We start from the raw sequence: 25,896 nt of genomic DNA, 5'->3' as shown, positions 1-25,896 counted from the left end.
CATCCCGGTTGCACATGAAGAGTTTACCAAGTTCCTTGCCCTCCTGGTATTGGCACAAGGTCTGATGCGCGATGACCTGAGTAGCACCAGACACTTCCAAACACAGATGCAAAGTGCTCAATGCAGGGATTCCCTTGGATCAGGCCCAACATCTGGTATGTGATAACTTGAGTCTCAAGAAACAATTCCGCTTACACACACAATGCAGTGCCTCCCGGAAATGAGGCACAACATCTGGTGTGTGATTACTTGAGTCTTCCCAGGCAGTGCCACTGCACATGAAAAGTTACCACTTCCATCCCTCCCAGGAATGATGCACAACGTCTGGTGCGCAATGACTTGAGTTGTACCAGACAATCCAGCTTCAAATGAAAAGTTACTGTAGGAAAGTGCCCCTTTTGGCATGGTTACCCCCCCACACACACTTTTTGCCTGTTATTGATGCTAACTTAACTGAGAGTGTGCTGGAATCCCGCTAACCAGGCCCCAGCACCAGTATTCTTTCGCTAAACTGTACCATTGTTTTTACAATTGGCACATCCCTTGCACACAGCTAAGTCCCTTGTAAAATGTACTAGTGGTACCAAGGGGTCTGTGACCAGGGAGGGTCCCTAAGGGCTGCAGCAGGTATTGTGCCACCCTAAGGGCCCCCTTACCAAACACATGCACACTGACATTGCAGATTGTGTGTGTTGGTGGGGAGAAAAAGTCAAAGTTGACATGGCACCCCTCTCAGGGTGCCATGCCCACAAACAACTGCCTGTGCATAGGTAAGTCACCCCTCTAGCAGGCCTTACAGCCCTAAGGCAGCGTGCACTATACCACAGGTAAGGGCATAGCTGCATGAGCAATATGCCCCTACATGGTCTAAGTCCATTGTAACTACATCGGCTGGGAGTTTGTCATTACAAACTCCACAGCTCCATGATGGCTTCAGTGAAATCTGGGAAGTTTGGTATTAAACTTCTCAGCACAATAAACCCACACTGATGCCAGTGCTGGATTTATTGCAAAATGCACCCAGAGGGCATCCTAGAGATGCCCCCTGTATATTGACAATCCCTTTAGTGTAAGGCTGACCAGTCTGTGCCAGCCTGCCACTAAAAGACCAGTTTCTGACCCCACAGGGTGAGAGCCTTTGTGCTCTCTGGGGACAGGAACAAAGCCTGCTCTGGGTGGAGGCGCTTCACCAGGTTCCCTGCAGGGAACCTGGTGGTGAGCCTCAAAGGCTCTGGCCTCCTGTTACAGTGTCCAAGGGCATTTCAGCTAGTTCAGATGCCCGCCCCCCTGGACCAAGCCCCACTTTTGGCAGAAGCTCCGGCAGGAAAAGTAGGTAAAACAGGGAGGAGTGACCACTGCAGCTAGGATCACCCCTAAGGTCCCCACAGAATCCTCCATCTTGTTTTGGAGGGTAGGGACCAATAGGATTAGGAATGGGCCCTCCTCCCCAAATGGGAGTGGGCACAAGAAGGGTGTAGCTACCCTCAGGGATATTAGCCGTTGGCTAGTGCCCTCTGACCCCTGTAATGCCCCTAAATCTAGTATTTAGGGGCTCCGCTAAATCTAGCTCATCAGATTCCAGGTGACCTCAAGCAGACAACAAGAAAGAAAAAGGACTGTTAAGCCGATCCCAGCAGTGAAGACTCCAGATGACAACTGATTTGGCCCCAGCCCTACCGGTCTGTATGCAGCTTCAAAGACCCTGCTCCAAAAAGGTGACCTATCCTGCAGGATCAGCAACCTCTACAAACCTCGAGAGGACTGCCTGCCCAGCAGAGCGCCAAGATCTCCGAAGACAGCAGCCCTGTCCAGAAGAAACCATTATAAAGGACTCAAGAACCGCCCCGGATCTCCAAGCCCTGCCCACTCTGCATCCGACACCCACAGCCCAAGTCCAGGTGGCCCACTGGTCCAGAGAAGGTCACTAGGCAATTCTGACCTCGAGTCCACCCTGGGTTGAGCACTTTTGACCAGCACAACAACGCATGCAGCCTGAATCCGGAAGGTCCCCTGACCACAACCGAGCCGATGAAGATATCTGACCCCCAAGGTGACCCCTGCACCCGCAGCCCCCGGCCTTGGGGAATCCAATCAATGGTGCAACAATGTCCAGCAGGCACTTCCATGCCTGTCCAGCCTTTAGTTTCCTGGAACCAACCTCCTGGGCCCAGCCTACAGCATCTTTTGTGACACCCCAGGGCCCCCTCCATTGAAAAGCTTTTGGCGCCCAGCTCTGTGTTTGCACCCTGCCCCCGGCCACCCCAGAGCCCCTGAGGGTGTGTGTTTGGTGTGAACCTGGGCCCCCGTGCTGATCTAAAGCATCCAGGCCTGTGTCCTGGAACCTTGCATACTTCCATGCAATCTGTTTTCTACTGAGCACCCCCAGTCCTCCTAGGATTTCATTGTAAACCTGACGCCAACTTTGACCTCTGCATCCAGCCGGCCCCGTGTTGCTGGTGGTGCACTCTTGGGGGCAGCCTAAATTCTGATCTGTGGACATCCTAATTCCCAAAGACTGGAATCATAAGTCATGTACTTACCTGTTAACTGTGCTAACACTTTTCCCCCCTTAGGACTCTTATGACTCCTATGAAAAATTGCACTCTGTCAACTTTTGAAATGGAAAATTGCTGCTCACTTGTAAACTTCTTTACCTGCAAAAACTAAACAAAGTACATTTGATACATATGATTGATACCTATTGACAACTGTACTTACCTGCAAAATCTATCTTCTGGTTCTAGAAATAAAGTAACATAATGTATTTTTGCTATATAAAAACAATTGGCCTGGAGTTAGTCATTGAGAATGTGCCTAATTTCTTGACTGTGTGTGTACAACAAATGCTTTGCACTACCCTTTGATAAGCCTGACTGTTCAACCACACTATCAGAAATGAGAGCATGAGTATTATCTACTTTAGCCTCTGTTAAGCCTCTGGAGAACCCCTGGACTCTGTACATACTATACCTCACTTTGGTATAGTATATACAGAGCCAGCTTCCTACATTTACCACTGCAATATCTCTGTTGAATTAGGCACAACATCTGGTGCACAAGACTTGAGTCATACCAGACAATACCACTGCAACCGAAAAGTTACCAATACAGCACCTTCCTGGAATGAGACATCATGCCTGGTGCGCGATGGCTTGAGTCGCACCAGGCACTTCTGAACACCCAATCAGTTCCTTTTCCACACCTCCCTGGAATGAGGCACAATGCCTGTTGTGTGATGACAAAAGCCACACCAGGCAAATCCGGTTCACAAACACAGAGGTGCCAGTTCAGCAGTACTACACAAGGTGGAATGTGGCCCTGCTCCGGGTATGCCCACTCTGAGGGTCACAATCAGTGATACGGACACCGCACGCAATGAGTGTGCAGTCGGTTGTCACACGAGGGAAATGCGGCACACTTGACAACAGCGGGCAATGCACCCCGAGTAATCCGTTCACTACCAACCATACACATATGCGTGATGTGGCCCCACGATGAAGGGACACAATTCCTGAATGCAGGCTGTACTTTGCAGGTCCAGCACCAGGCAAATCCGCTCACACCGCTGCTACCAGATGAAATCCAGCAGATGACGCAGACATGAAGGAGGGCACTGCTCTCCAGATAACACGGTAGATGGTGGAGGTCCCTCGCAGGAAGTCTTTGATGTCCCTGCAACCTCCACGCAGAACGGGGGCAAGCCAACAAGACCTTGTAGAGCACACTTCAGAGTGTCACACTTCAGCAAGCATTGTGCCCAGGCCATCCAGGAATCAAGAAGGGTATGTGATCCCTTCCCAACATCAGTAAATACTCCTGTGCACAAAAGATTCCTCTGGCAGTGCTCACAACATAGTATGGGGACTCCGTCCTGCGCTCTTGCAAGTGTTTCCCTAAATTGCTGAAGTGTGGTCCCTCTAGTTATACTCAAGTGGGCCTTTCAAGTTGGGAGTGGTTTAAAGGGTTCCCCTTTGAACCACAGCTGTCTCCCCTAAATTTAGGTCCTGCCTGCCATGGGGCCCTGGAATTTGGGGCCAGATGTAGTAAGATATGATTTTACGACTCAGAAATTACGAGTCGGTGCGACTCACAATATCCGAGTCACAAAATCATATGCAGAATGGTGTCTCAGACACCTTCTGCGAATCGCAAGGGGGTCGCAAAGACCCACCTCATTAATATTAATGAGGTGGGTCACAATTTGCGACCCCCTTGCGATTCCCCGCACTCACAGGGATGGTGGCCTGCTGGCGACAGCAGACCTCCATGTCTGTGACTGCTTTTTTAATAAAGGAAAACGAGTTGCAATACAAAAGAAAATATGAAACCATTTGGTTTCGTTTTTTCAGAGTAGGCAGTGGTCCATTTGTGGCGACATTCACAAAGGGGAAGGGGTCCCATGTGGTCTCCTTCCCTTTTGCGAATTAGTTAGCACCCACTTGACTAACTGCGAATTGCTTTGCGACCGCGTTCGCGGTCACAAAGCAATTCTGCATCGCGGTGCGAATCGCAAATAGGAAGGGAACACCCCTTCCTATTTGTGAGTTGTATTCCCATTTTGCGATGCGCGTTTTGCATGGCGCAAACTGCGAATTTCGCAGTTTGCAACATGCAAAATGCTTTGTACATCTATCCCATAGATCCTTATCTATAGAGAGGCCAGGATCTCGCTCTGAGAGGCCAAGTGACATAACCTCTCCCTTTCATCTATCCAGCCAGGCTTGCTGATGGCAGAGCTCTGTTGTTTCGGTTGTCCAAGTTTTATAGCTGTCACTGGGGAATGCACAGATATGTTTCCCCCCAGCTCACAGTGAAATGAAGCTTGAATTGAAAAAGCACACAAAAGGGATTTTAAAACATGGAAATGCCTACTTTCTAGAAGTGGTGTGAGATCCCTTCCCAGGACAGTAAGGTATTACTGACAAAACCACCTTTACCATTGGAAAGGGTTTGCCATTGGGAATCTAATGATAGTAAATATAATGAGGCTGCTCCACTGCAATTCACTATTGCAGCTAGGATCAATTATAAACTTTGCACACACATGCGTAGAGGGGCAGACTGGACACAAGTTTGAGAACACCCCCAAGGGTGCAAGTGCACCCATACATGCCTGCTGAGTCAGGCTCAGTACATACATTAAAACCCTAATGTGCAAGTGTGCCCATACTGGCAAGTTGTGCCAGGTTCATTATGCATAAGGAAACTCCAATGTACAAGTGTGCACATGCTGACAAGCGCCACTTCCTAGCAGATGTAGGAAGGGCACACACACTTTCACACAGTACTCAGAGTGGATAAGTGTCCAGGGCCTAAAGGCCATTCAAAAAGAATCAGCAGAGCCTCATAGAAAAAAGCAAAACAGTTTGGGGAACACCTGGCTTAGCGTGTCAGGTCTAACACTGCCATTTCAACCTGACGAAATAAACATTTGTACTGGCTTAAGCCTTCTTTTTTTAGCTCACATATGTCACCCCTAGGATAGGACCGGGTGCAGCCCAATGGGCAGGGTGCAATGTATTTAAATAGTAGGACATATACATATTAGTTTTACATGTCCTGGTGGTGAACAACTCTTAAATGAGTGTTTTCACTACTTCAAGTCCTATCTCTCTCATAGGATAATATTGGAGTTACCTTATTACATTTTATAAGTGGTATGTCCATATGGGAAGAGATAACCCTTTCAAGATTGGTGTCTCTGGAATCACAATTTTAAATTCTAACTTGTGGTGAAGTCAGATTTTAATTTTCTATTCTGAATATTCTACTGTTACAAAGTTGGCATTTTCTTGCATTAGCCATTTGGTGCCTCGAGCCTGTCTCTGGTCCCATGACTGGATGAAGTTGGCAGTTGGGCTTTGTGCAGGAAGCTTAGGTGTAACTTAATGGGTCATCTCTGACTTGATGGGCCATCATAGGCAGGATGGGAGAGAAGAGCTGGACACATCCTCACTTATACTTGAATATTGTATGTCCTGACCCCACGCAAAGGGCTACATACCACCTGTAGTTAGTCTGGAGCTGGGGCAGGGAGGGCAGTACATCTGTGCACTTCAAATGCATGTCTTTGAAGTCTCCCCACAGCAAAGGCACTGCCGGGTATAAGAACTGGACCTCAGCTACTACCACTTCAGTACACTTTTGGACCTGTGAATACTCTGCCATGAAGAAGGATTGCTGTGCTGCTGAAGGACTGCCACGCTGCTGGACTACACTCTATTGAACTCTTGCTTTGCTGTGCTGGCCTGTTGCCTGAAGCCCTCTTGTCTGGGAGTGAGAAGGACTGGACCTGCATCTCTCTAACCTACAACCCAATCAATCAATCAGTCATGGAATTTGTAAAGTGCACTACCCACCCGTGAGGGTCTCAAGGTGCTGGGGACGGGGCAAGAGGGAGGAGTGCTTCTACTGCTCAAACAGCCAGGTCTTGAGAAGTCTCCTGAAGGTAAGGAGGTCTTTGGTCTGACGCAGGTGGGTGGGATGAGTGTTCCACGTCTTGGCGGCGAGGTGCAAGAATGATCTGCACCTCGGTTGTAGTTCTGCGGATGCGTGGGACGGTTGCGAGGGCAAGGTCGGCAGAGTGGAGTTGCCGGGTTGGGGTGTAGAAGTAGAGACGTCTGTTGTGGTATTCTGGTGCGGCGTTGTGCAGTGCTTTGTGAGCGTGGGTAAGGAGTTTGAAGGTGATTCTCTTGTCGATGGGGAGCCAGTGCAGGTCTCTCAGATGGCCTGTGATGTGTCACTGGCGGGGGATGTCCAGGATGAGGCATGCAGAGGCGTTTTGGATGCTTTGCAGCCTTTTCTGGAGTTTGGCCATTGTTCCTGGGTGGAGGGTATTGCCATAGTCCAGTTTGCTGCTTACGAGGGCTTGGGTGACTGTTCTTCTGGTTTCAGTGGGGATCCATTTGTAGATCTTTCGGAGCATGCAGAGGGTGTTGAAGCAGGAGGAGGAGATGGCGTTGACTTGCTGGGTCATGGATAATGAGGAGTCCAGGATAAATCTTAGGTTGCGTGCGTGGGTGGTGGGAGTTGGAGCGGGTCTGAGAGTGGCAGGCCACCAGGAGTCCTCCCATGCGGAGGGAGTGGAGCCGAAGATGACCCCAGTGTGACCCCAAGTGCTAGTTGACTAGCCTCCTGGTCTGAAGCCTCAGGGACATAAAAAACCTAAAGCCACCCTGCTTCTGCACCTGGACTCTGCCATCTGTGAGTCTACCCTGCCAAGTGGAGTCACCCCAGTCCGATGCATCCTCTCTGCTGGGCAGCCCATCCCCAAGCAGAACTGACGCAGCTGAATAGTGTGTCTTCAAGCAGAATCAACTTTTTTGTGTGGCATCTTCAATGTTTTAATGTTTGACGTGTTGCACAAATACTTTACACATTGCCTTCAAGTTAAGTCTTACTGCTCTGTGCCAAGCTACCAGAGTCAGCACAATTTAATTTGGGATTTGCTTGTGCCTTTCCCTGACGAGAAGTGTGGTTGTTACTTGACCCCAGTCAAAAAACAACACAAGTTTTCACAATTTGTATAGCTGATATCATTGTAATTACCCATCACTGAGAAATCACTTTCTAGAGACTGCATATTAATGGCATTTTCAATGTATCTGAGTCTCTAAGAGCTGGTCAGTTATAGTAAAGCATATTCAGTAGCACTACTAGAAACCTATTGTGCTGATAACACAGCCACACTGAGTCAACTTAAAATTACAACTGGGAGATTCATCCATTTTTCTAGTAATTCTCTTTGAACAAATTTGATGAATAAGATGAGTGTAACATCAAAGCAGCATCTACGACAGTCACCTCAAAAAGACTGAGAGGAAAAATTGAGCAACTCTATTTTCAAAATTAGCTTTAGGCTGAAACCACAGAACAGATATAGACATCAACCACCTATTCAATGACAGGAACAATGGTCGAGAACACTGTATTAGAAGTTGTCTAAAACAAATGGATAAAGCATAAGACCTATAAACTGCTGCATAAACATAAATGACTCGAGAAAAAGTTGCTGAAAAAAAGACACTTAAAACCTGTAAATTAGGAAAAGCTATGTGTTGTGTCCTGTATAATGTGCTCAGTATAAACTTTAAAACAGAAATGGGATTATTAATTTGGGATGAGTACCCCTACAAACATAATATACCCACTCTGGTTAGGTAAGGACAAGGTCCAACAAGAATCGTTGCTCAACCCAGTTACATATGGCACAAGCTGCAGGAAAGCCTGAGAGAAGTGCATGTTAGGTTCAAGCACTTCTGACAAGTATAAAATAACAAATAAAACACAATGAAATTCCCAAACCAGATTAGACACATGGAGAAACACTAAGCAAACATACACTATGACCAACAAAAGAGTTTTGGGAAACTCAGGAATTGAATTTAGAGCTTTTGAAGCAAATAACAACAAGTAAAAGTTAAGTGCAACCAGAAGTCACTGTTTGTGGTTGATGAGATGTGATTTCAGGCCAACCACAATTGAACAGAGGTTGGATACACAAAATTGATTGTCCCAGTCAAAGTTTTCACCTCCTCACTTAGTCTTTGAAAAGGAAGTCAAAATATTCCAGTGGGACAACATCCAAGGCTATGACCGGCAAGGGTCCCTCATAGTCGGATACATTGTGTCGAGCTCATGCTGAAGCTGTTGGTTTTGGAACCAAATGTTCTGAGTTAGACAATTCTTGCTTTAGTATCCTTGTACCTTTTTGAGTTAGATTTCCTGCCTTGCCTGGTTTAAGGTTTTCCCTTTAGAATTAGTCACTTTTTTCAGAATTCAAAAACCTCCAGCGGGGCAAGGCTGGAAGCTGTAGCCATGAAGGGCTTGATGAGACCAGATAACTTCACTGCAAGGTACCATTGAACCAGTTTACAGCACAGCAAAAAAGAACCCAGTGGGACCATGCTGATTTGCTTTCTTGCCTTGGGTACAATCTCCTTGTGTAAGCCTCAGCACTTTCTCGTGGCCTCCAGAGGACAAAATATCTAGGGATTTGATTTAGTGATTTCAATGCCAGCTGTTCGCAAAATCACAGGGTTTGCAGCCACAAAACTTTTTGTTGTGTACTAAGCCCATTTTCTGATTCTGTAACAGATTATCAAACCACAAAAAGGGTTTAGAAATCCATAATCAATGGCTATTTGGAAGAAATGCATTTAATGTGTCCTTTCCAAATAATTATTTGTTAAGGTCTGTATCAATTTACTTGACCAAAATCAGTTCATAAAACAGTGAGGTTTTACCATGTTGTGTTATGATCATATAACTTATAAATCGCTGCAATCACCAATGAAGGGGTATGTTGGTGCTAAAACAGATACAGTCAGGACACAGATGCCCATCTAGAACAATGCAGTTTTAAGCAATTTCTTAACCTAATAAAATCAGAACAGAAATAAACATGAAGTGGTAGATTGTTCTAGTAGAATGGTACCAAATAAGTAAAAGATCTTCTCCCACTTCTCGTCAAACAAATGCAGGTAACTGACAATGAAAACCTGTCCTTGGAACGTAAATCCCTAGAGGGACAGTAGTGTTTAAGCTTCTGGGTTATGTAAGAGGGGCCATTTCCAATCAGAGCTTTCTTGCCTAGACAGCAAATTTTAGAAAGTGACCTTTTCTCAATGAGGAGCCAGTGTAGGGCTCTCAGTAAGGGATCAGAAGCAGCGTTGGCAGGGAGGTTGCAGACAAACTGGGGAGCTGAGTTTTGAACCAATTGCCATTTTGCTAGTAGATTTGCATTGGCAGCAGCAAGTAGAACTTTGCCGTAGTTCAGTTCGCTTGAAATCAGGGCCTGAATTAAAGTTTCCTAGAAGATTTGGAAGAAAATGGAAAGCCTTCCTTGAAAGACACATGTTGTTGAGACAGCTGCCACTAATGGTGGCAACATGATCTTTCATCAAAAGAGAGTGGTCAATATTTAGACCTGCGTTTTTGACTACCAGCTTGGGTTTGGGGGCTGGACCTAGATTGATCGGCCACCAGTCCGATGACTAAGATTGCTGGGCAATTCTAAATGGCATGATCTCAGTTTTCTCAGCATTCAACTGTAAACAGTTGGTAGCAATCAAATCAGCAATAGCATTCATGCTGTTGGTAAATGAATTCAAGTTCTTATCAAAGGAGATCATCAGCTGTGTGTCATTGGCATATGAAATTATGCTGCACCCAAAGGATATAACTATTTCTGCAAGGTGAGGGGCTACATATTTGTTAAATAAAGTTGGGCTAAGACTTGAGCCCTGAGGCACACCCTTGTCAACAGACATAGAAAGGACTTGAAGGGGCCTAATGAAATGTTCTGCAACTTATTACTGAGGAAATCTTGGAATCATTTCAAGGCACTCTCTGAGACACCAATCTCGGACAGTCTATGAATCAGTCTGGGATGAGACACAGTGTCAAAGACAGACGATAAGTCTAATAAGACCAACACAGTCGGGATGCCTTTACCCAAAGAGAGTCTAATGAAGTCTGTCACTACGACCAGGGCAGTCTCTGTACTATGAGCAGCCCTGAAACCGGACTAAGAGGAGTTGAAGAACTTATTGGCCTCTAAATAGGCTGAGAGTTGAGAATTTATCAGACCCTCTAAATACTTACCCAGAAGTGGAAGCAGGACTTTCGGACGGTAATTAGATAGATTCAAAGGGTCAACATTAGCCATTTTAGAACAGGTACAGCGTGAACTATTTTCTACGCACAAGGGATGCTGTCAGAGTCAATGAATAAACTAAACAATGTCCTTCCCATAGAGGCCAACTGGTGCAAGAGCACAGCCAAAATCCACGGGGGACATGGTTCCAAGAATGAACCTGATTTGGCCTTAGCTAAAGCTTGTTGATTCAGCTGGAGTGAGAAAGAAGCAACCTGTTCCAGTGAACAGTTATCCCTTTGACAGTGGGTGTTAAGATCTAGAATCTCTCAGGAGAGTGCTGTAGACAATGTGAATTTCAAATAAATTGGATTGATTTTATTATCAAAGCAGTAAACTAAGGCATTGCACAGTTGCTAATAAGCAGGAACAGTTTGAAAGCAGGCAGAAAGGTTCACAAAATCATTAAGAATTTTGAAGAGAACTTTTGAAGAATTCCCTGCTAGCTCTATTCGAGAGATTATGTGAGCTTTTCTGGCTGCTTTAATATGCTTATGGTTATGGTAAGACGTGAGTCCTGATCTGAAGGCAACTTTGTCACTGTAGGAACCGTTTTTTTGCCAGCATCTTTCTAACCATCTACAGACAGCTTTCTCCTATCTAAGCTCCAAGAAATACCATGGAGCACTTAACCTTGCAGGTTGAGTCAAACTGTGCTTCATAGGAAAAATATTGTCAAAGGCATCAGCTTAAAGTAGGTGTTAACTCATTCCTAAATGGACTCCTTCGGACCTTTTCCCTTCAGTGAACATTAAAAAACATTGTTGTCTACAGAGCTACTGCCAAGTCTCTCACAAACAAACAAATGTAAACCTTTTTTTTAAATGCAGCAGTCTCTCTTAAATAAAACGTGCCGCATTTAAAAAAAGTTGACTTTATTTGAAATACATTCACAGACATGGTAGTTTACTGCCCCCCTCAGAGACCACCATCCCTGCAAAGGCATCCAATCATAGGGAGTAGCAATTTACAAACTACCTCGTGAATAGTGATGAGGTAGGTCTGATTAGAACCCCCTGCAATTTGGAATTTTGTGAAATGCCTATTCCTCTCCATTTGCAAAAAGTAGGTGTGCAACTTGCGACCACTTTTTGCAATTGGAAATTTTATACATCAGGCCCTAAGACCCATATTTTTTAAGGTTCTTGAAAAGTTTGTCTGGGTCAGTCCTGCAGTTCCTAGCTCCTCAGGTCAGGCTTCTATGCACCAGGCCTCTCTCCACCCATGCACCCTGCAGGGTTTAGTCCCCTGTGGTTAGCTGGTCCTGCTTTTTGTGACCCTAATGCAGGCAAACAGGAAGACAATTTTAACCCTTGGAGAGCAGTTACAGTCCTTTTAGTGCCAGCTGGATTCAGAACAACATGAGTCCATGGGTCAGTCATCTTCTTCCAGCACGAATCAGATGTTTTCTTCCAGCAGTAACTTCTTCCGATGGAGTGTTCTCAGTTTCAGTAATGTCCCCACCTCTTTTTCAGGCACTTCCTGTTTGATTTACCATACAATTATACAGTGTTGGACCTGGTCCTTTATGCAGGGTTATCCCCGACCTGTTTTTGTTAGCTTTAGGACTTTGGGCACCTTACCAATGCTAGCCAGTGCTAAAGTACATATACTCTCTGTCTAAAATGTATTGGTGATTGGTTTCTCCACGATTGGCATGTTTTATTTGCTAGTAAGTCCCTAGTATAGTGCACTATGTGTGCCCAGGGCCTGTAAGTCAAATACTACTAGTGGGCCTGCAGCACTGATTGTGCCACCCACATGAGTAGCCCTGTAAGCCTGTCTCAGACCTGCCACTGCAGTGTCTATGTGTGTAGTTTTAAACTGCCATTTCGACCTGGCAAGTGCACCATTTGCTGGTGTGTTTTACATGTCCTGATAGTGAAACACTGTTAAATTCAGTTTTCACTATTGTAAGGCCTAAATCTCCCATAAAGTAACATGAGGATTTCCTTGAACTATGTGTTAAGTGTCATTTCCCATTGGGAGGAGATAGAGATCTGGAGTTTGGGGTCTCTGAACTCATAATTTAAAAAATACATATTTTGGTGAAGTTGGTTTTTGAAATGTAGGTTTCAAAATGCACTTTTAGAAAGTGACCATTTTCTTGCTTGACCATTCTGTGCCTCTCCCTATCTGCTGAATACACGTCTGGGTCAGGATGACAGTTGGGCTGTTTGTGTATTCACTCTAGACAGTCGTACAAAATGAGCTGAGATGTGCCCTGCATTTCCTAATGGCCCACCACTAGACTGATGGGTCTTCCTGAGCTGGAGTGGTGGGAGGAGCTGACACTTACACCTGAATAGGGCTGTGCCTGTCCTCACACAAAGCAGTTTCCAACCACCTGAAGTGTGTCTAGGGCCAGGGCAGGGAAGGGCATGGTATTGTGCACTACAAAGACATCTCTTTGAAGTCTGCCTACTTCAAAGAGAGAAATGGGTATAAGTACTGGGCCTCTAACATCACAGAGTTAGAACACTTCTGGACTGAGAACATTCTGACAGAAAGAAGAGCGGGATGCTATAGAAGGGACTCCCACTCTGCCTTTTGCTTTGTTGTGCTGGCCTGCTGCTTGCTACTTCCATCCTGGGACTGAAAGGACTAGACTTGTCTTTCTACATCCTGCTTTCCAAGGGTCTCCAAGGGCATGAACTGAGCTTGCCTGCTGTTAAGAAGTCTCAGGAACACAAAGTAGTTCATCTGCCAGCACATAGGCTCTATTGCTGAGAGTCCTGACTTGCCAAGTGGTGCCAAATCCAGTTCCTGGGCCCTTGGAAGTGAGCTCTGGTGCAACTAAGAAGAAACCAAGCACATTAACTCCAGAGCAACTTTGGAAGCAGCACTGCTGTCTGACTCCATGCCACCGCCTGCACCAGAGCTGGGGTCCTCACTGAGTGCAACAACTGCGACCTGCAACACATGCCCTATGCTGCTACAGCGGTTCAGAAGTCCCACCACAATGTTAGTCCCGAGTTCCATGTCCCTGACATCTGTGACACCTGACTCCAACTCTGCTGCAGCATCTGTAGCCCAGCAGTTTGATTGTGACACCGCAAAGTCGATGCCTTGCATCTTGGCCTGCTGGATTCATCTACCCCGCCAGGTCATAAGGAATCGACCCCTCACCACTGAGGCCACACCACCTCGCCTGTAACCGCAAGGAACTGATTCCTCACCTCCTCTGCCAAGCTGTAAGGAACCAACACATCACCTCCCCAGTAGCAGCGAGGAGCTGATGCTGCTCCGGCTCCAGCTACGCCTCACCTCCCTGAGTCTGTGCAAAATATTTGTCTCCTCATCCTTTTTCAACATACTGTACCTGGGGTTCGTGCGACTCCGTGACCAGCCTGTACTCCCTCACTAGTGGCATCAGACTGTTGGGAACAACTCTGTCAAGACGACATGATAGCCCCAGTTGGAGCTATTGTGTTTCTAAGCCCTATACTAAGATTTGATCTTTGAAAATGTGTTACTTTAATTGTGAATGTTGGATTTTTGTCATTTTGGTCTTGGTTACTCTGATCATATTTTTCTAAACTGGTGTGGAGTACTTTTGTGGTATTTTCTGTTACTGTGTGTGTGTGTGTGTGTGTACAAATACTTTACACATTGCCTCTGAAATAAGCCTAACTGCTTGAGCCAACCTACCAAGTGGGTGAGTAGGGGTTATCTCAGCTGTGTGATTCCCTTACCCTGACTAGAGTAAGGGTCCGTACCTGGACAGGGTGCAAACCACTGCAACCTACACCCCCCATTTCTAACATCAAGGATCTCCTGTTTCTAGATAACAAAATACACCTGCCACTAGTCAGGCCTAGCTTCAGTGCCTTATTCACTTTCCTATTTAGATGAGCTCTCCTTCCACCTGGAGGAGAAGAAATGGTTCTCTCCTGCCCCCTACTGTTACTGGAGCCTAGTTGCATGGGAATGAATAGGATACCCCCTCCCTAGCATCTGCACTCAAAAGAGGTCATGCTAAAGCTGTCCTTTTTTCTGCCAGCTGTCCTTGCCTACTTCCAAAAAACAATCTCTGGTAAGTAGTTAGCTCTTAATATCTATTTGTTCTTCTTCAGCTAAGAGGCAAGCTCTTGTCTCTGAGCTGTTAACTTAACAAGCCAAGCATCCATCAGTGTAGTGCATTTGAACTATAGGCAACCAGAGCATAGTGGTGCTCCAGGCAGTTAGTGGGTGGTGTGAATTCACACTGCCGCCTGTATATGACAATTAACTTCCACTAGTTTTCTCTAGCCTCGCTATTCATCAGGGGCAATGGCGATGGAGTGTCACACCACTGGCTGAGCCAGCATCTGAAAAATAAAACAATATTTTACTGTTTTTTTCTTTTTCAGCTGCTGGCTCAGTCAGCATGTGCAGGGAGGGGTGGGGCTGGTCCATGGGAGAGGGGAGGAGAAGGAGTGGAGTGAGTGCACTAAGTGCGCATGTCAGTTTGGCCGGCTGTCTTAGGCCAGCCAAACTGACATGCGCACTTAGGTTTCTCCAACCCGGTGGGTTGCACAGCCGGGTTGGAAAAACTGCACAGACTCCAGTGCATTGTCTGAGCGGCAGTCCAAGCCTCTCAGACCAATCCTGGCACTACGCTCATGCTAGGTATAGCACGAGAGCAGCGCCAGGATTCCATGGGGAGCCTGTGCTGGTGTCCCAGGGACTGCTGGGACACCAAGACTATCAAAAGAGAAGCGAGGCGGCCTGCGGCGGCAGGAACAGTTTTTTGGTTTTTGTTTACGTTATTTTATTTCCCCCATCCCCCTCCCACCCCCCCCTTGAGATTTGCAGTGGCCACCACTGCTATTCATCTGAACAACCATTTTCAAGAACTAATTTAGACCCCACTGATGATCACACCTAACTTCTATCAATCTAACCTAATACAAACAAACTGGAGCAAACACATGAAAGTATTTCTTTGAGAGCATAAGATTAATCCCAATAACCAAAAATAATCAATAACCACTGGATTTGCCATTTAGCTTGGGATCTGTAGAAGCGTGCTACTCACAATAAAGTACTTCCATGCCTAGTCAAGGGTAGTAAACACTATGTAAATGCAATTACAGTATACTGCAGTGCACTATAACTACAAGTCTTACATGACAAATAAATAGATGAGTTGGGTGAAACAATATTTATCACTAACATTTTACAAAAACAGCACACTGAGTGGCACTGATTAGAAGTGACACAGGAAATAGAGACCAAATACCGCCAAAAATAGGTTCAAGAAAGACACAAAAATCTCTGGGGTGACCCTACAGAAAAGGGGAATGTATTCCATTAATACTTTGCCATACAAATTAACAGAGGTTGCTGGTTCTTCAGAAAGACTTCCATAAGCAGTCACAATTATAAGGGAATAGTCTTCCTTCCAAATGTTCACTCAAGGATTAACCTCAAACTTTATCGAAAGCACTTTTAGTGACTAAAAAGAAAACTGCAAGTGCGCTATTATCATGTTTGGCCAAAAGAAGCTAATGGCATAGATAAAAGAGCAAACCGGTCTGTGTCCTCATGTAAAGCTATGCTGCTTTTGTATTACAAGATGATTTAGAACACCAAGGGCCATATGTAGGAAGACATTTTCCCATAGACATAGAATGGGTAAAATCCTTTGATACATCTGGCCCCAACAGTTTTGGTATAAATTTCACCGTCAGTATGCAGCAATGATATCAGATGGTATGATGCACAGCTTTGTGGACTTCTCCCATCTTCAGAGTCACAGATATTCTCTTGATGCCTTGTTTGTGAGACTGACCCATCAATCAAAGCAGCAAAATCACTCACCTTCATAAGAGAAGGAGCCCATTTTGAAGCCTAGATACAATTCCCGTGTAAGAGCACCCAGAGCCTAAGATTTCTGTGTCCTTTTTTATATTTGCACTTTCAAATACCCTTCTTCTCCTGTGTTAGAGAGGCGTGTGACACCCAATATATGTATAACTTTACTTCTTTTAAATTGCTCCTCCGGCTCTCCCTTACAGAGTTAACAAAAATCACCAACACTGCAAAATGCCATTATCTTCTTCAGCTAAGTCTTCCACAGTTTTACGTGTTGTATTGAGTTTTGCTTATGCCACATTCTTTTTTTAAATGCCTGGCAAAACATATACACATATGTTGGCCTTCCTTATACATTTGACAGTGGTGTAAATTCCTATTTTTGAGCACACCCTCCTTCTCATCTGCTATCAATTGTTCTCATGCAAAAAACACTATGAAGCTGGCAGTACCGCTACCACAAATGTGCTTAGCTTCCTGCCTATGGCCTACGGAAGGTTCACTGAGACTGAACTGGAAACGCAGCCTTGGGACTCAGCCAGAGGCTAGTGTTTCTGGTAACACACGTATGCAGGGGTTGCTTATGAAGTATAGTTGAAGGTTAGATCTTTGGACTGTGACAGAATAGTACTGACGTTTTCTTAGATTGTGTGCACCTTACTTCACATCTCCCTAATCTAGAGGCAATTGTGTTCAGCAGGTCCATGTTAGAATAAAAGAATATGTGTGTAGATCGATGGCGGGCTGTCCAGAGAGACATAGCTGATTATACATGGGAACCTGGATTTGATTGTAGCTCATATTAGGAGCCATTTATTGTTTCCATTTATTTACTTGTATATTTTTAGTGTAGACCTCACAAACGGGAAAACACTAATTACTTTAAAAAGTGTGCATAACTAACTTGGTCCAAGTGAAACGCAGACATTAATAGTTTAGTGTGAGCTTTTTTTTAATGGTTGTTTGTTTAGACGCCCTCTGATTGCAGGGACACTGGCAGTCTTAGCTTTCAAGTGGTGTGCTAAAAAATGTTCCGAGCACAGCACGAACATCATTGTTTAATTTTTGTGGTCTTTTATTTACTTAGTCTGTTCAGTCGCCAGGGTGGCTCATGTTTTGCCTTTTCTGCTTTCTGCTATGTTGTATTATTCCAGAGATTATTATAGTGTGAAGGTACCTAGTTTGATGAAGGTGTAACGGTTTCTATATAATGAAGCATGTCTCGCATCCATGTATTAATTTCAAAGATATCCAGTGAAGATAATTCAGAATATGTGTCATGTCAATATGTTTACTCTGGAGACCAGTCTTGCACCTACTTTTAGAGGAGTTGCGGATGTTTTGGGTGAACAGGCCAGATAACCTTCTCATTGTCTAGATGAAAATAATGTCACAGCTTTGGTTACTTGTTGTTAAGTCTTCACTGAGTTCAAAGGTTTTACACTCTTAATGAAGTGTGCTTGTGCTGACGTTTTTGTTATTTGCATGATATGATCTTGGAGATACAGGTTTGTGTCCGAAATAAATAATATGAATTGCATTACTCATGTTATATTACAGGAGTGATTTCTAATGCCCTTTTGCTTTAAGTTATTTTCGAATCTCGGAGGGTTTCTTTCCCAAATGGACTAGAAAAAATGTGTTGGTTAGGCTTAGCTTTAAATAAAACAAGTGCATCCTATTATCTACTTTGTTCAGAATGTCAGACTTTTCTGTAATGTCAGAAAGGAAATCTACTCTCAAGCAAGGTTTGGAGTTACTGACATTGAAATAACATTTTAAATATGGTGGGAGAATACACCCAGCCTCCACAGGCTGGAGGAAGAGCAGGTTGACTTGAAAAACCCGTTTGCGTAACTGGTTTCCACCTGTTGGGACGGAAGCAAACTAATTCAACACAATATCACTCTCTTTGAGTCACCAAAAGCTAGTTTTCTGCATTTTGCACCTTCAAAAGTTAGTCAATTAGACCATTGCGAAGACCGTAATTACCAAGTTTTAGGTATCGTTGACATAGGTTCCTAGCATAGTAGAGTGAGGTTCAGATGCAATCTGTAAGAAAGGGTGTACCGGAACATCTATATCTTCATCTAGTGTGGTAGAGATAACCAGAAATATTACACATGCAGCATAAAAGGAGCAAAAGATTTTGAGATCAAATGTGTTGAATGTGTTAACTGTGTCAAAGACCAAAACGTAGTTTAATGTGTTCGTTTTCTTCCTTTTAGGACTATCAAATGATGCATTATGCAAATGAAAATTGTAAGTTTCTGAAGTTCTTGAAGCTGCCAGTGGTAGACAAGAATAAGAAAACAAATAATGTGACATGTCAATCGCACGTATGGTAAATAAACAAAACAAATCTTAATGTTCCAGAAAACACTGGAACATTTTGAATAAATGTATGTATTTTGCAAAGAAAATATATAAAAGCATTTGTATTTGTACACATTTCTTTAAGTTGCTCTTTTAATTGAGTCAGGATTTTATGTGCTGTGCTTGTGTTTTATTGAATGAAAAGAACAACGTTAATTACACCAGTGAGTGATATCTTTTTTAATACTGTTCACACTTTTCGGATTAGTTTTTGTTGCATTACCACTCTGCCGGGGAGAAACATAGGCCCCCGCAGCTTTGCGGTCCGGGGGTAAGGGTTGGTGGGGGCTCCAGTGGGCCCTTTCAGCACAATACCCTGGCCTGCAAACGCCTGAGTGAGCTTAGAAGGGCCCCCCTCAAACTTCGTTACGCCACTGCCATTCCGAAGTGTGACACTGTCATTCAGTGTCACGGTGTGGTGATCTGTCAATGCAAACGTAACGTAAAACTCGCTACACCCAATCTGCTTATTTAACTTTCCAGTATGGTAACTGCAATTTGTCACAAGATATGCACTAGTGGCATGGAAGTTAAAAGTCACATGTGGCCGCAATATATATTTCTCAATATGGTGCCAGGAACATGGTTGTGACCTGGTTGGTTGTAGGTTAAAAACTGAGGCAAAACATGCCAAAAAAGTGCTATTCTATGTAGTCAAGAGCAAGTTACTTAACTTTCCACTTTTCCGGTGGATACTCTATCTAACCACAGACTCCTCACCTTCTGAATGTCCACAGGCACTAGACTGGATCCAGATTTTTTAAAACAATAGTTTCGATGCGCCGGAAGGTAAGCACTGTCAGATTTCTCAGCAGCCTTGCACTGCTTCCTGAAGTGCCCCTGCACAATGACATCAGTCTTTTCAAACTTTTCTGCACCCTCAGATGCAGCTCAGCCTTGACAAAAGGTATATTATAGTGTGCCAATTCTAACTTGGGACCTTTTTAACTTTTACATAAATCCACGCCACAGAACATGAAGGGAGGAGAGCAGTGCAGAATCTGAGGTTAGACAGAGCATCCACAAAAGAGAATGTTACAGAAGGCAATCAACTTTCTTCTTCAGAAGGCTATTCCTAGCCATAGACTTCTCACCCCATGAATAGAACCCAATCAGTATCTCCCAAGGGAGGATGGTCTGAGAAGTGGATTCATTCCAAGAAGTCCTGCAAGACTGGGTGGCAAATTGGGACTCGTTTCAAACCTGGCTGTTGAGGCAGTAGTGCTTGTGGGAACAAATACATGAATGACCATGAAGGATCATGTAGCAGCCTGGCAGACTTCTAGTACAGGAATTCCCCTCGCTAATGCTGTTGAAGTGGTCTTGACTTTTGTGACTTTTGTAAGCTCTCGAGCCAGGGCATAGCACGGCCAGGACACAGCATGTCTTTATGGGTAGGGTTTCTTTTCTGTACCACCTTCCACTTTTAGCTCCAGCAAACCCATTAAAAGCTGATCATCATCTTTGCATTCTCATGTTCACATGATGTAGAAGCCAAGAGATTTTTTTCAGTCTAAATGGTGAAGCCTTTCACACTTAGTGGTATGTAGTGAAGAGAGAAAGGGGGGAGGGCAATATGCTGGCCTACGTGAATGGTGACATGACTTTTAGCACAAATGAAGCATGATTCCTCAGCACCAATTGGTCAGGGAAGAAAGTGATGTACAGGAGTTGTATTGACCGTTCCTTGCAATCACTAAAATGGAGCACAGACATAAATTTAATAAGAAACACTGTCTTCATGGTGAAGAGTTAACGAGAACAGCTGAGCATGGGTTAAACAAACTTGCACATTAAGGGCCTCATTTACGAGGCATCTGGTGCAGAGCTGAACAGCAAGTGCCTTTGCTTCACCACCCTGCGCCACAGGGAAAGGGTACAAATGTGCTGTATCCACAAGATATGGCACATTTTTGTCTTCTCTCCCTGTGGTGGTGCAAAAAATTTCTGATTAGCACCAATGCAGGCACTCTTGCACCATGGTGCAGGGATGCCTGTGTTGCGGGGATGATTGTTTTTGTGCACAAAGGGACATCTTCTTGCACAAAAACAATCACAAGAGGTGTTTGCCTCTTTGTATGTGTGCTGCACAATGCTGTACACATAAAAAAGAGGAAAAAAGGGGGAAGAATAAAGATATTTCCATGAAAGATAACCAGGCCATCTCCTTTGTGATGCAGATTCTGTCTGAAAGGCATCCCCCGAGCTGTGCCCCTTGAAAGAGGAGGATTCACTCAAGGCCCACGTGTGCCAACAGACTTCGGAGTCGATAAGGATTCATGGGGCCAAGAGACCAAGAACCCTCAGAACCATCTGTATTGGAACCCAGGATTGAACCTAAAACATCAGGATCATATCTTGAATGTCCCTGCCTCACAGCGGGGTGGGAAAAGCTTGAAAGCTACTGTGCCCAGGATGGCCCCAATGAAGGGATTCCTCTGTGCAGGCAGCAAATAAGACTTCTGTATGCTGAAAAGAAGAAGGACAGCATTCAGGGACCTAAGTGCTATGTTGACAGAAAAGCACAATCTTTTGCCAAATGCATCAATGCATTTTGACTTCATATCTGGCAGTGCAGAAGGGAATGCACTTGGGTTGACCCTACTTGTGAAAGGTTGGACCACCAAGCTCTCAGGAATTAGCTGCTGAGTTAGAAATGCACAATATCCAAGGGCTAACCGGTGCAACCTACTGTCCAGGCAAGCAACTAAACTGGCTGAGCATGATGCCTTAAGGATGTCTTTTAAGGCCTCATGAAATGGTTATAGGGGGCTCTGACAGCAAACTCACAGCCTCATTTATAAGAATCGGGCCAATGAGTCAGATTTCTTGCGCTGCCCAATGATTCCATAATGACGCCATGGATGTGCAGTATTTATTATACAGAGATCCATGGCACACGTTTTTCCACATACGTCAAAAATTCTGGCGCATCTTTGGGGCTAAACTGATGCATTGCTGGACTAGCGCCATAACAATGGCACTATTCCCGCAATGCGATGAAGCCCCATTATAAAAAGCCTTGTGTCATTATTCCGCCTACTCTGAGCAGGCAGTAGAATTTTGATCCAGTAAAGTCGCAGAATGACTCAGTGAAATGTTGTAAATTTCACTGTGTCAGTTCTGCGTGGCTTTTTTCCTGGGAATGCCTACCTTGCATACATTGGCATAGGTATAATGTGGTGCAAGGGTTTACAAACTTATGCACTGGATCCAATGCGTCAGTTTGTAAATCTAGAGCAATGTAAAGCACTGCTTAGCGCCACCGCTGCGTCAAAAAAAATGATACAACGGTGGCACAAAGGCCTTGTAAATGAGGCCCTCGGGATGCAGGATCTCTGTCAAAAGGTTGACATTTGTTTCAATAGTTGGAAGTCTAAGGTCTAGTAATTATCCCGCTCAGTGGACAACAACCATGAAACAGGCATTTTCCTCAGTGGGGGGGGAGGGGTTACAAAACTTGGAGCACCAGTGGCCCTGTGACTTGAACCAGGCCTGTTGTTTCAAGTGCTATCTGCTCTGCTTTTAGTGTTCTGTAACATAGAGTTTCACTTCCTCCTCCCTAATAACCTTTGGGCACATCAGGGAACACAACGGAAGCATAACTGGAACCTAGACACCACAGGCTAATGTCATGCAGATCTATGGCCAGTAGCTGCTTTCTGCAGTCAAGGCATGGCTTAAGGTTTTGAGAAGACATTTCAAGGCACAGAGTGGTATTTCTTAGAATAATTTTTAAGGTCAGTAAAAGCGACAAAAGTTAGGCACTGAGATCCCAATTTGTGTAGAAGGGCATGGAAAGAAAGGCACTAACGTTGATACATGCAGCTCCCGGGCACTGCTCATGGAAGGGAGAAGTGGCGGGCAGCGCAGTGCTTGGCGGGGGACCAATAAAAATGAATAAAAAAAACTTACCTTTTTGCTGCTCCACCGCACCGCTCCATCTGCTCCTCCATCGCAGGCTGCAGGCACAGGCTCCCAAACTGCCCTGCGGCCAATCCTGATGCTGCTCAGAGCAGCTTTTGGATTGGCTGGGAGAGCCCAACCAGGGCACTCCCAGGCAGACTGAGAGCCTGTGTATGCTCTCTCCTTCCCGACAACTGTGTTGCTGGACTGGAGAGAGCCTAGTGTGCATTGCACCCCTCACCATATCTACCCTTACCACACACCAGAGGAATATGTTGGGCAATCGTAGAAATTGGTAATATCACCAGTCTGTATTGTCACTCTGCTCAACACTGGCATCGGAAGTCCAAAGTGGATATCTAAGACAGAATGGGATCTAACCTCAACAGTGAAAAGGATACCCATTACAAATATCTTCATGCAACTAGCTGTCTGTGTTCTGGTTTGAAGATAAAACTCTTGGATTCTGATAGGCTTAGTTTTGAGTTTGAATTTGTGTAATTCAAAACCAATGAACAATCATTAATATCGGTGGTTCCTGCTCTTAGCAATATATCACTTGCTAAATACTAGGGGGCATATTTATGAGGATTTGGCATCAAAGTGAAAGGGCAGGAATGTGCTGTATCTATAGCATACAGTGCATTACTGTCCTTTCCCCCTGTGCGGTGCACAATGGGCTGCCTAGCGCCAATGCATGCACCCTTGACCCAAGGGGCAAGTGTGCCTGTGTTGAATGCGGGAATGTTTTTGTACAAGAAGAGGCATATTTCTCCTTGTTGCACCTCACCTGGGGAGGCGTAAGCTTTTGGTGCATTCCCCAGTGTTCAAGCTCTTCTAAATCTGGGGATGCGTCAAAATCCATGAGTGTTGCATGGGAACACACAGCGCAATGCCCATGGAACACCTCCCTTGCGCAGAGTAAAGCAATGTAGCGTTTTGGCCTGACTTGCCTTACTCCATATCTATGAGGCCATTCAAAGCCATGCAATGTGGCTTAGCATGGCCTCCTAGATATGAGTTCAAGGTTTGTACTACAGTTGCATCACAAAAAGTGATGCAACGTTGGTGCAAAGGGCTCATAAATATGCCCCTAAATGTACTTTACCACATAATCATATAGACATATCACAAATATTTAATAATCTTGAAGCAAGAATCCTTCTTTTCAGGGGTGCGTCCTCTTACTGAGCAGAGGAGTGTTGCCCTGCTGTGGTGCAGCAGGCAAACACAAATAAATAAAATGGCTTAAAAATGCCATTTTGTTTTGCCATCAGCTCGTGCTGTGTACAGCACAAGTGTGAGGGCATGGGGCAGGGCTAAATTCTGCAATAGCAGGATGACTGCTGCCCCTTTCAGTGTGCCTGTCAGACTGGACAGATATCTGGCTACAGTCAGCTCGACATGCATACTGTAGACCCAGCAATCCCAGGGCTGTCAAGAAGCCAGGGGATTGCTGGCACAGGCACCCAGGCTCAAAATGAGCACTGGGTTAGCCTGCGCCCACCAATCCTGGAGCTGCTGTCATGCTAAAAATAGCATTACAGCAGCTACAGGATTGGTTGGAATCTTGTCCACTGAGCAAAAAGGAAGTCCTTCTATTTCTGCTTGACGACACTGGGGAAGAAGTGCCACACCGGGGAGCTGCAATTATGGTAAGTTTGGCACCATGGCACCCCACCATATTTTAGACCTGCAGGCCGCCACTGCTTCCTTTCCTCCGTGAGAATAAACCCAAAGTTCATATGGAACAGTCTCTGTCTTTATAATACAACAGTTGTTGAACTAGTTTAAAGTTTGTTCAATTTTTGTTTAGTTCGGTCTTTTAGCACAGTTTAATTTTGAGAATACTTCTCTGTATTCCCAAATTGTTCTGCAGCAACGTTATGAATTCGAATGACAAGGTCATGGCTGTAGCAACACTGTAGCATTTCTGCCTATTAAGGATGCTGTAGAACAAGAGAAAACCTGTAGCCAATGATTCAAGATGGCTTCTATCATTGCCAAATAACGTGAGAGATCAAGAATTCCAGGGAAATGTTTCATTGTCGGCCAGGGCTGGCTCTAGGGCAGTGCTACCAGTGACACAGCAGCAGGTGCTGACTTTGGGTGGGCGCAACATGTTTGCAGGCATATTATGGTTGTTTTAAAAAAAAAACTTTTTAAATTGATTTTTGATAATGAAAAACCACAGTAAGAACAGACAAGCAGTGCATAGTGACATTTCAATAGGAGGAAGATATCTAGGGGGTCATTCAGACCTTGGCGGACGGCGGAGGCCGTCCGCCAAGGTCCCGCCGACAAATGACCGCACCGCGGTCAAAAGACGGCGGCGGCCATTCAAACATTTCCGCTGGGCCGGCGGGCGCTCTCCAAAAGAGAGCCCGCCGGCCCAGCGGAAATGCCCCTGCAACGAGGACGCCGGCTCAGAATTGAGCCGGCGTAGTTGCAGGGGTGCGACGGGTGCAGTTGCACCCGTCGCGTATTTCAGTGTCTGCAAAGCAGACACTGAAATACTTTGTGGGGCCCTCTTACGGGGGCCCCTGCAGTGCCCATGCCGTTGGCATGGGCACTGCAGGGGCCCCCAGGGGCCCCGCGGCACCCCCTACCGCCATCCTGTTCATGGCGGGTTTCCCGCCATGAACAGGATGGCAGTAGGGGGTGTCTGAATCCCCATGGCCGCGGAGCGCGCTCCGCCGCCATGGAGGATTCAATGGGGCAGCGGTAAACCGGCGGGAGACCGCCGGTTTACCCTTTCTGACCGCGGCTGAACCGCCGCGGTCAGAATGCCCTTGGGAGCACCGCCAGCCTCTTGGCGGTGCTCCCATGGTCGGTGACCCTGGCGGTCACCGGCCGCCAGGGTCAGAATGACCCCCTGTGTGTCAGTAACCCCAATGTGACTGGTCCAATGGGGTGAGATGAAGCAGCGGAAACCAAACAGTACTGTAGGGACCATGCAGATGCTCAGTAGGCCAATGAACAATGGACTCTGAGGATATACAATGCTTTGAGGTATATAGTAAGATACGTTGGGAGGGGGATTGGGAGCAAGTAAGGTAGCCTGCAGTGCAATCCACTGACCCCTACCGCTTGAGTTCTGTTTTGGGGCCACAGGCACACTACAGTGTTGAAGGGGCGAGCAGTTCTAAGTCCACCAT

At 45.4% G+C, this 25,896-nt stretch overlaps 1 protein-coding gene across 1 annotated transcript in view; it reads left to right on the top strand.

Moving 5' to 3' along the window:
• LOC138258852 (SH3 domain-binding glutamic acid-rich-like protein 3) overlaps positions 1-18,804 on the top strand; it is a 101,332-nt gene extending 82,528 nt beyond the window's left edge. The window contains exon 3 of the mRNA XM_069206145.1: positions 18,685-18,804. Coding sequence (XP_069062246.1) covers positions 18,685-18,804 — 120 coding nt within the window. The remainder of the gene's footprint in view (positions 1-18,684) is intronic.
• The last annotated feature ends 7,092 nt before the right edge of the window (positions 18,805-25,896 follow it).

Source organism: Pleurodeles waltl, chromosome 2_1 (genome assembly GCF_031143425.1).
Source record: "Pleurodeles waltl isolate 20211129_DDA chromosome 2_1, aPleWal1.hap1.20221129, whole genome shotgun sequence".
NCBI classification, from domain to species: domain Eukaryota; kingdom Metazoa; phylum Chordata; class Amphibia; order Caudata; family Salamandridae; genus Pleurodeles; species Pleurodeles waltl.
Note: the sequence above shows the minus strand (reverse complement) of the source record. Positions and strands in the feature narration are given on the sequence as shown.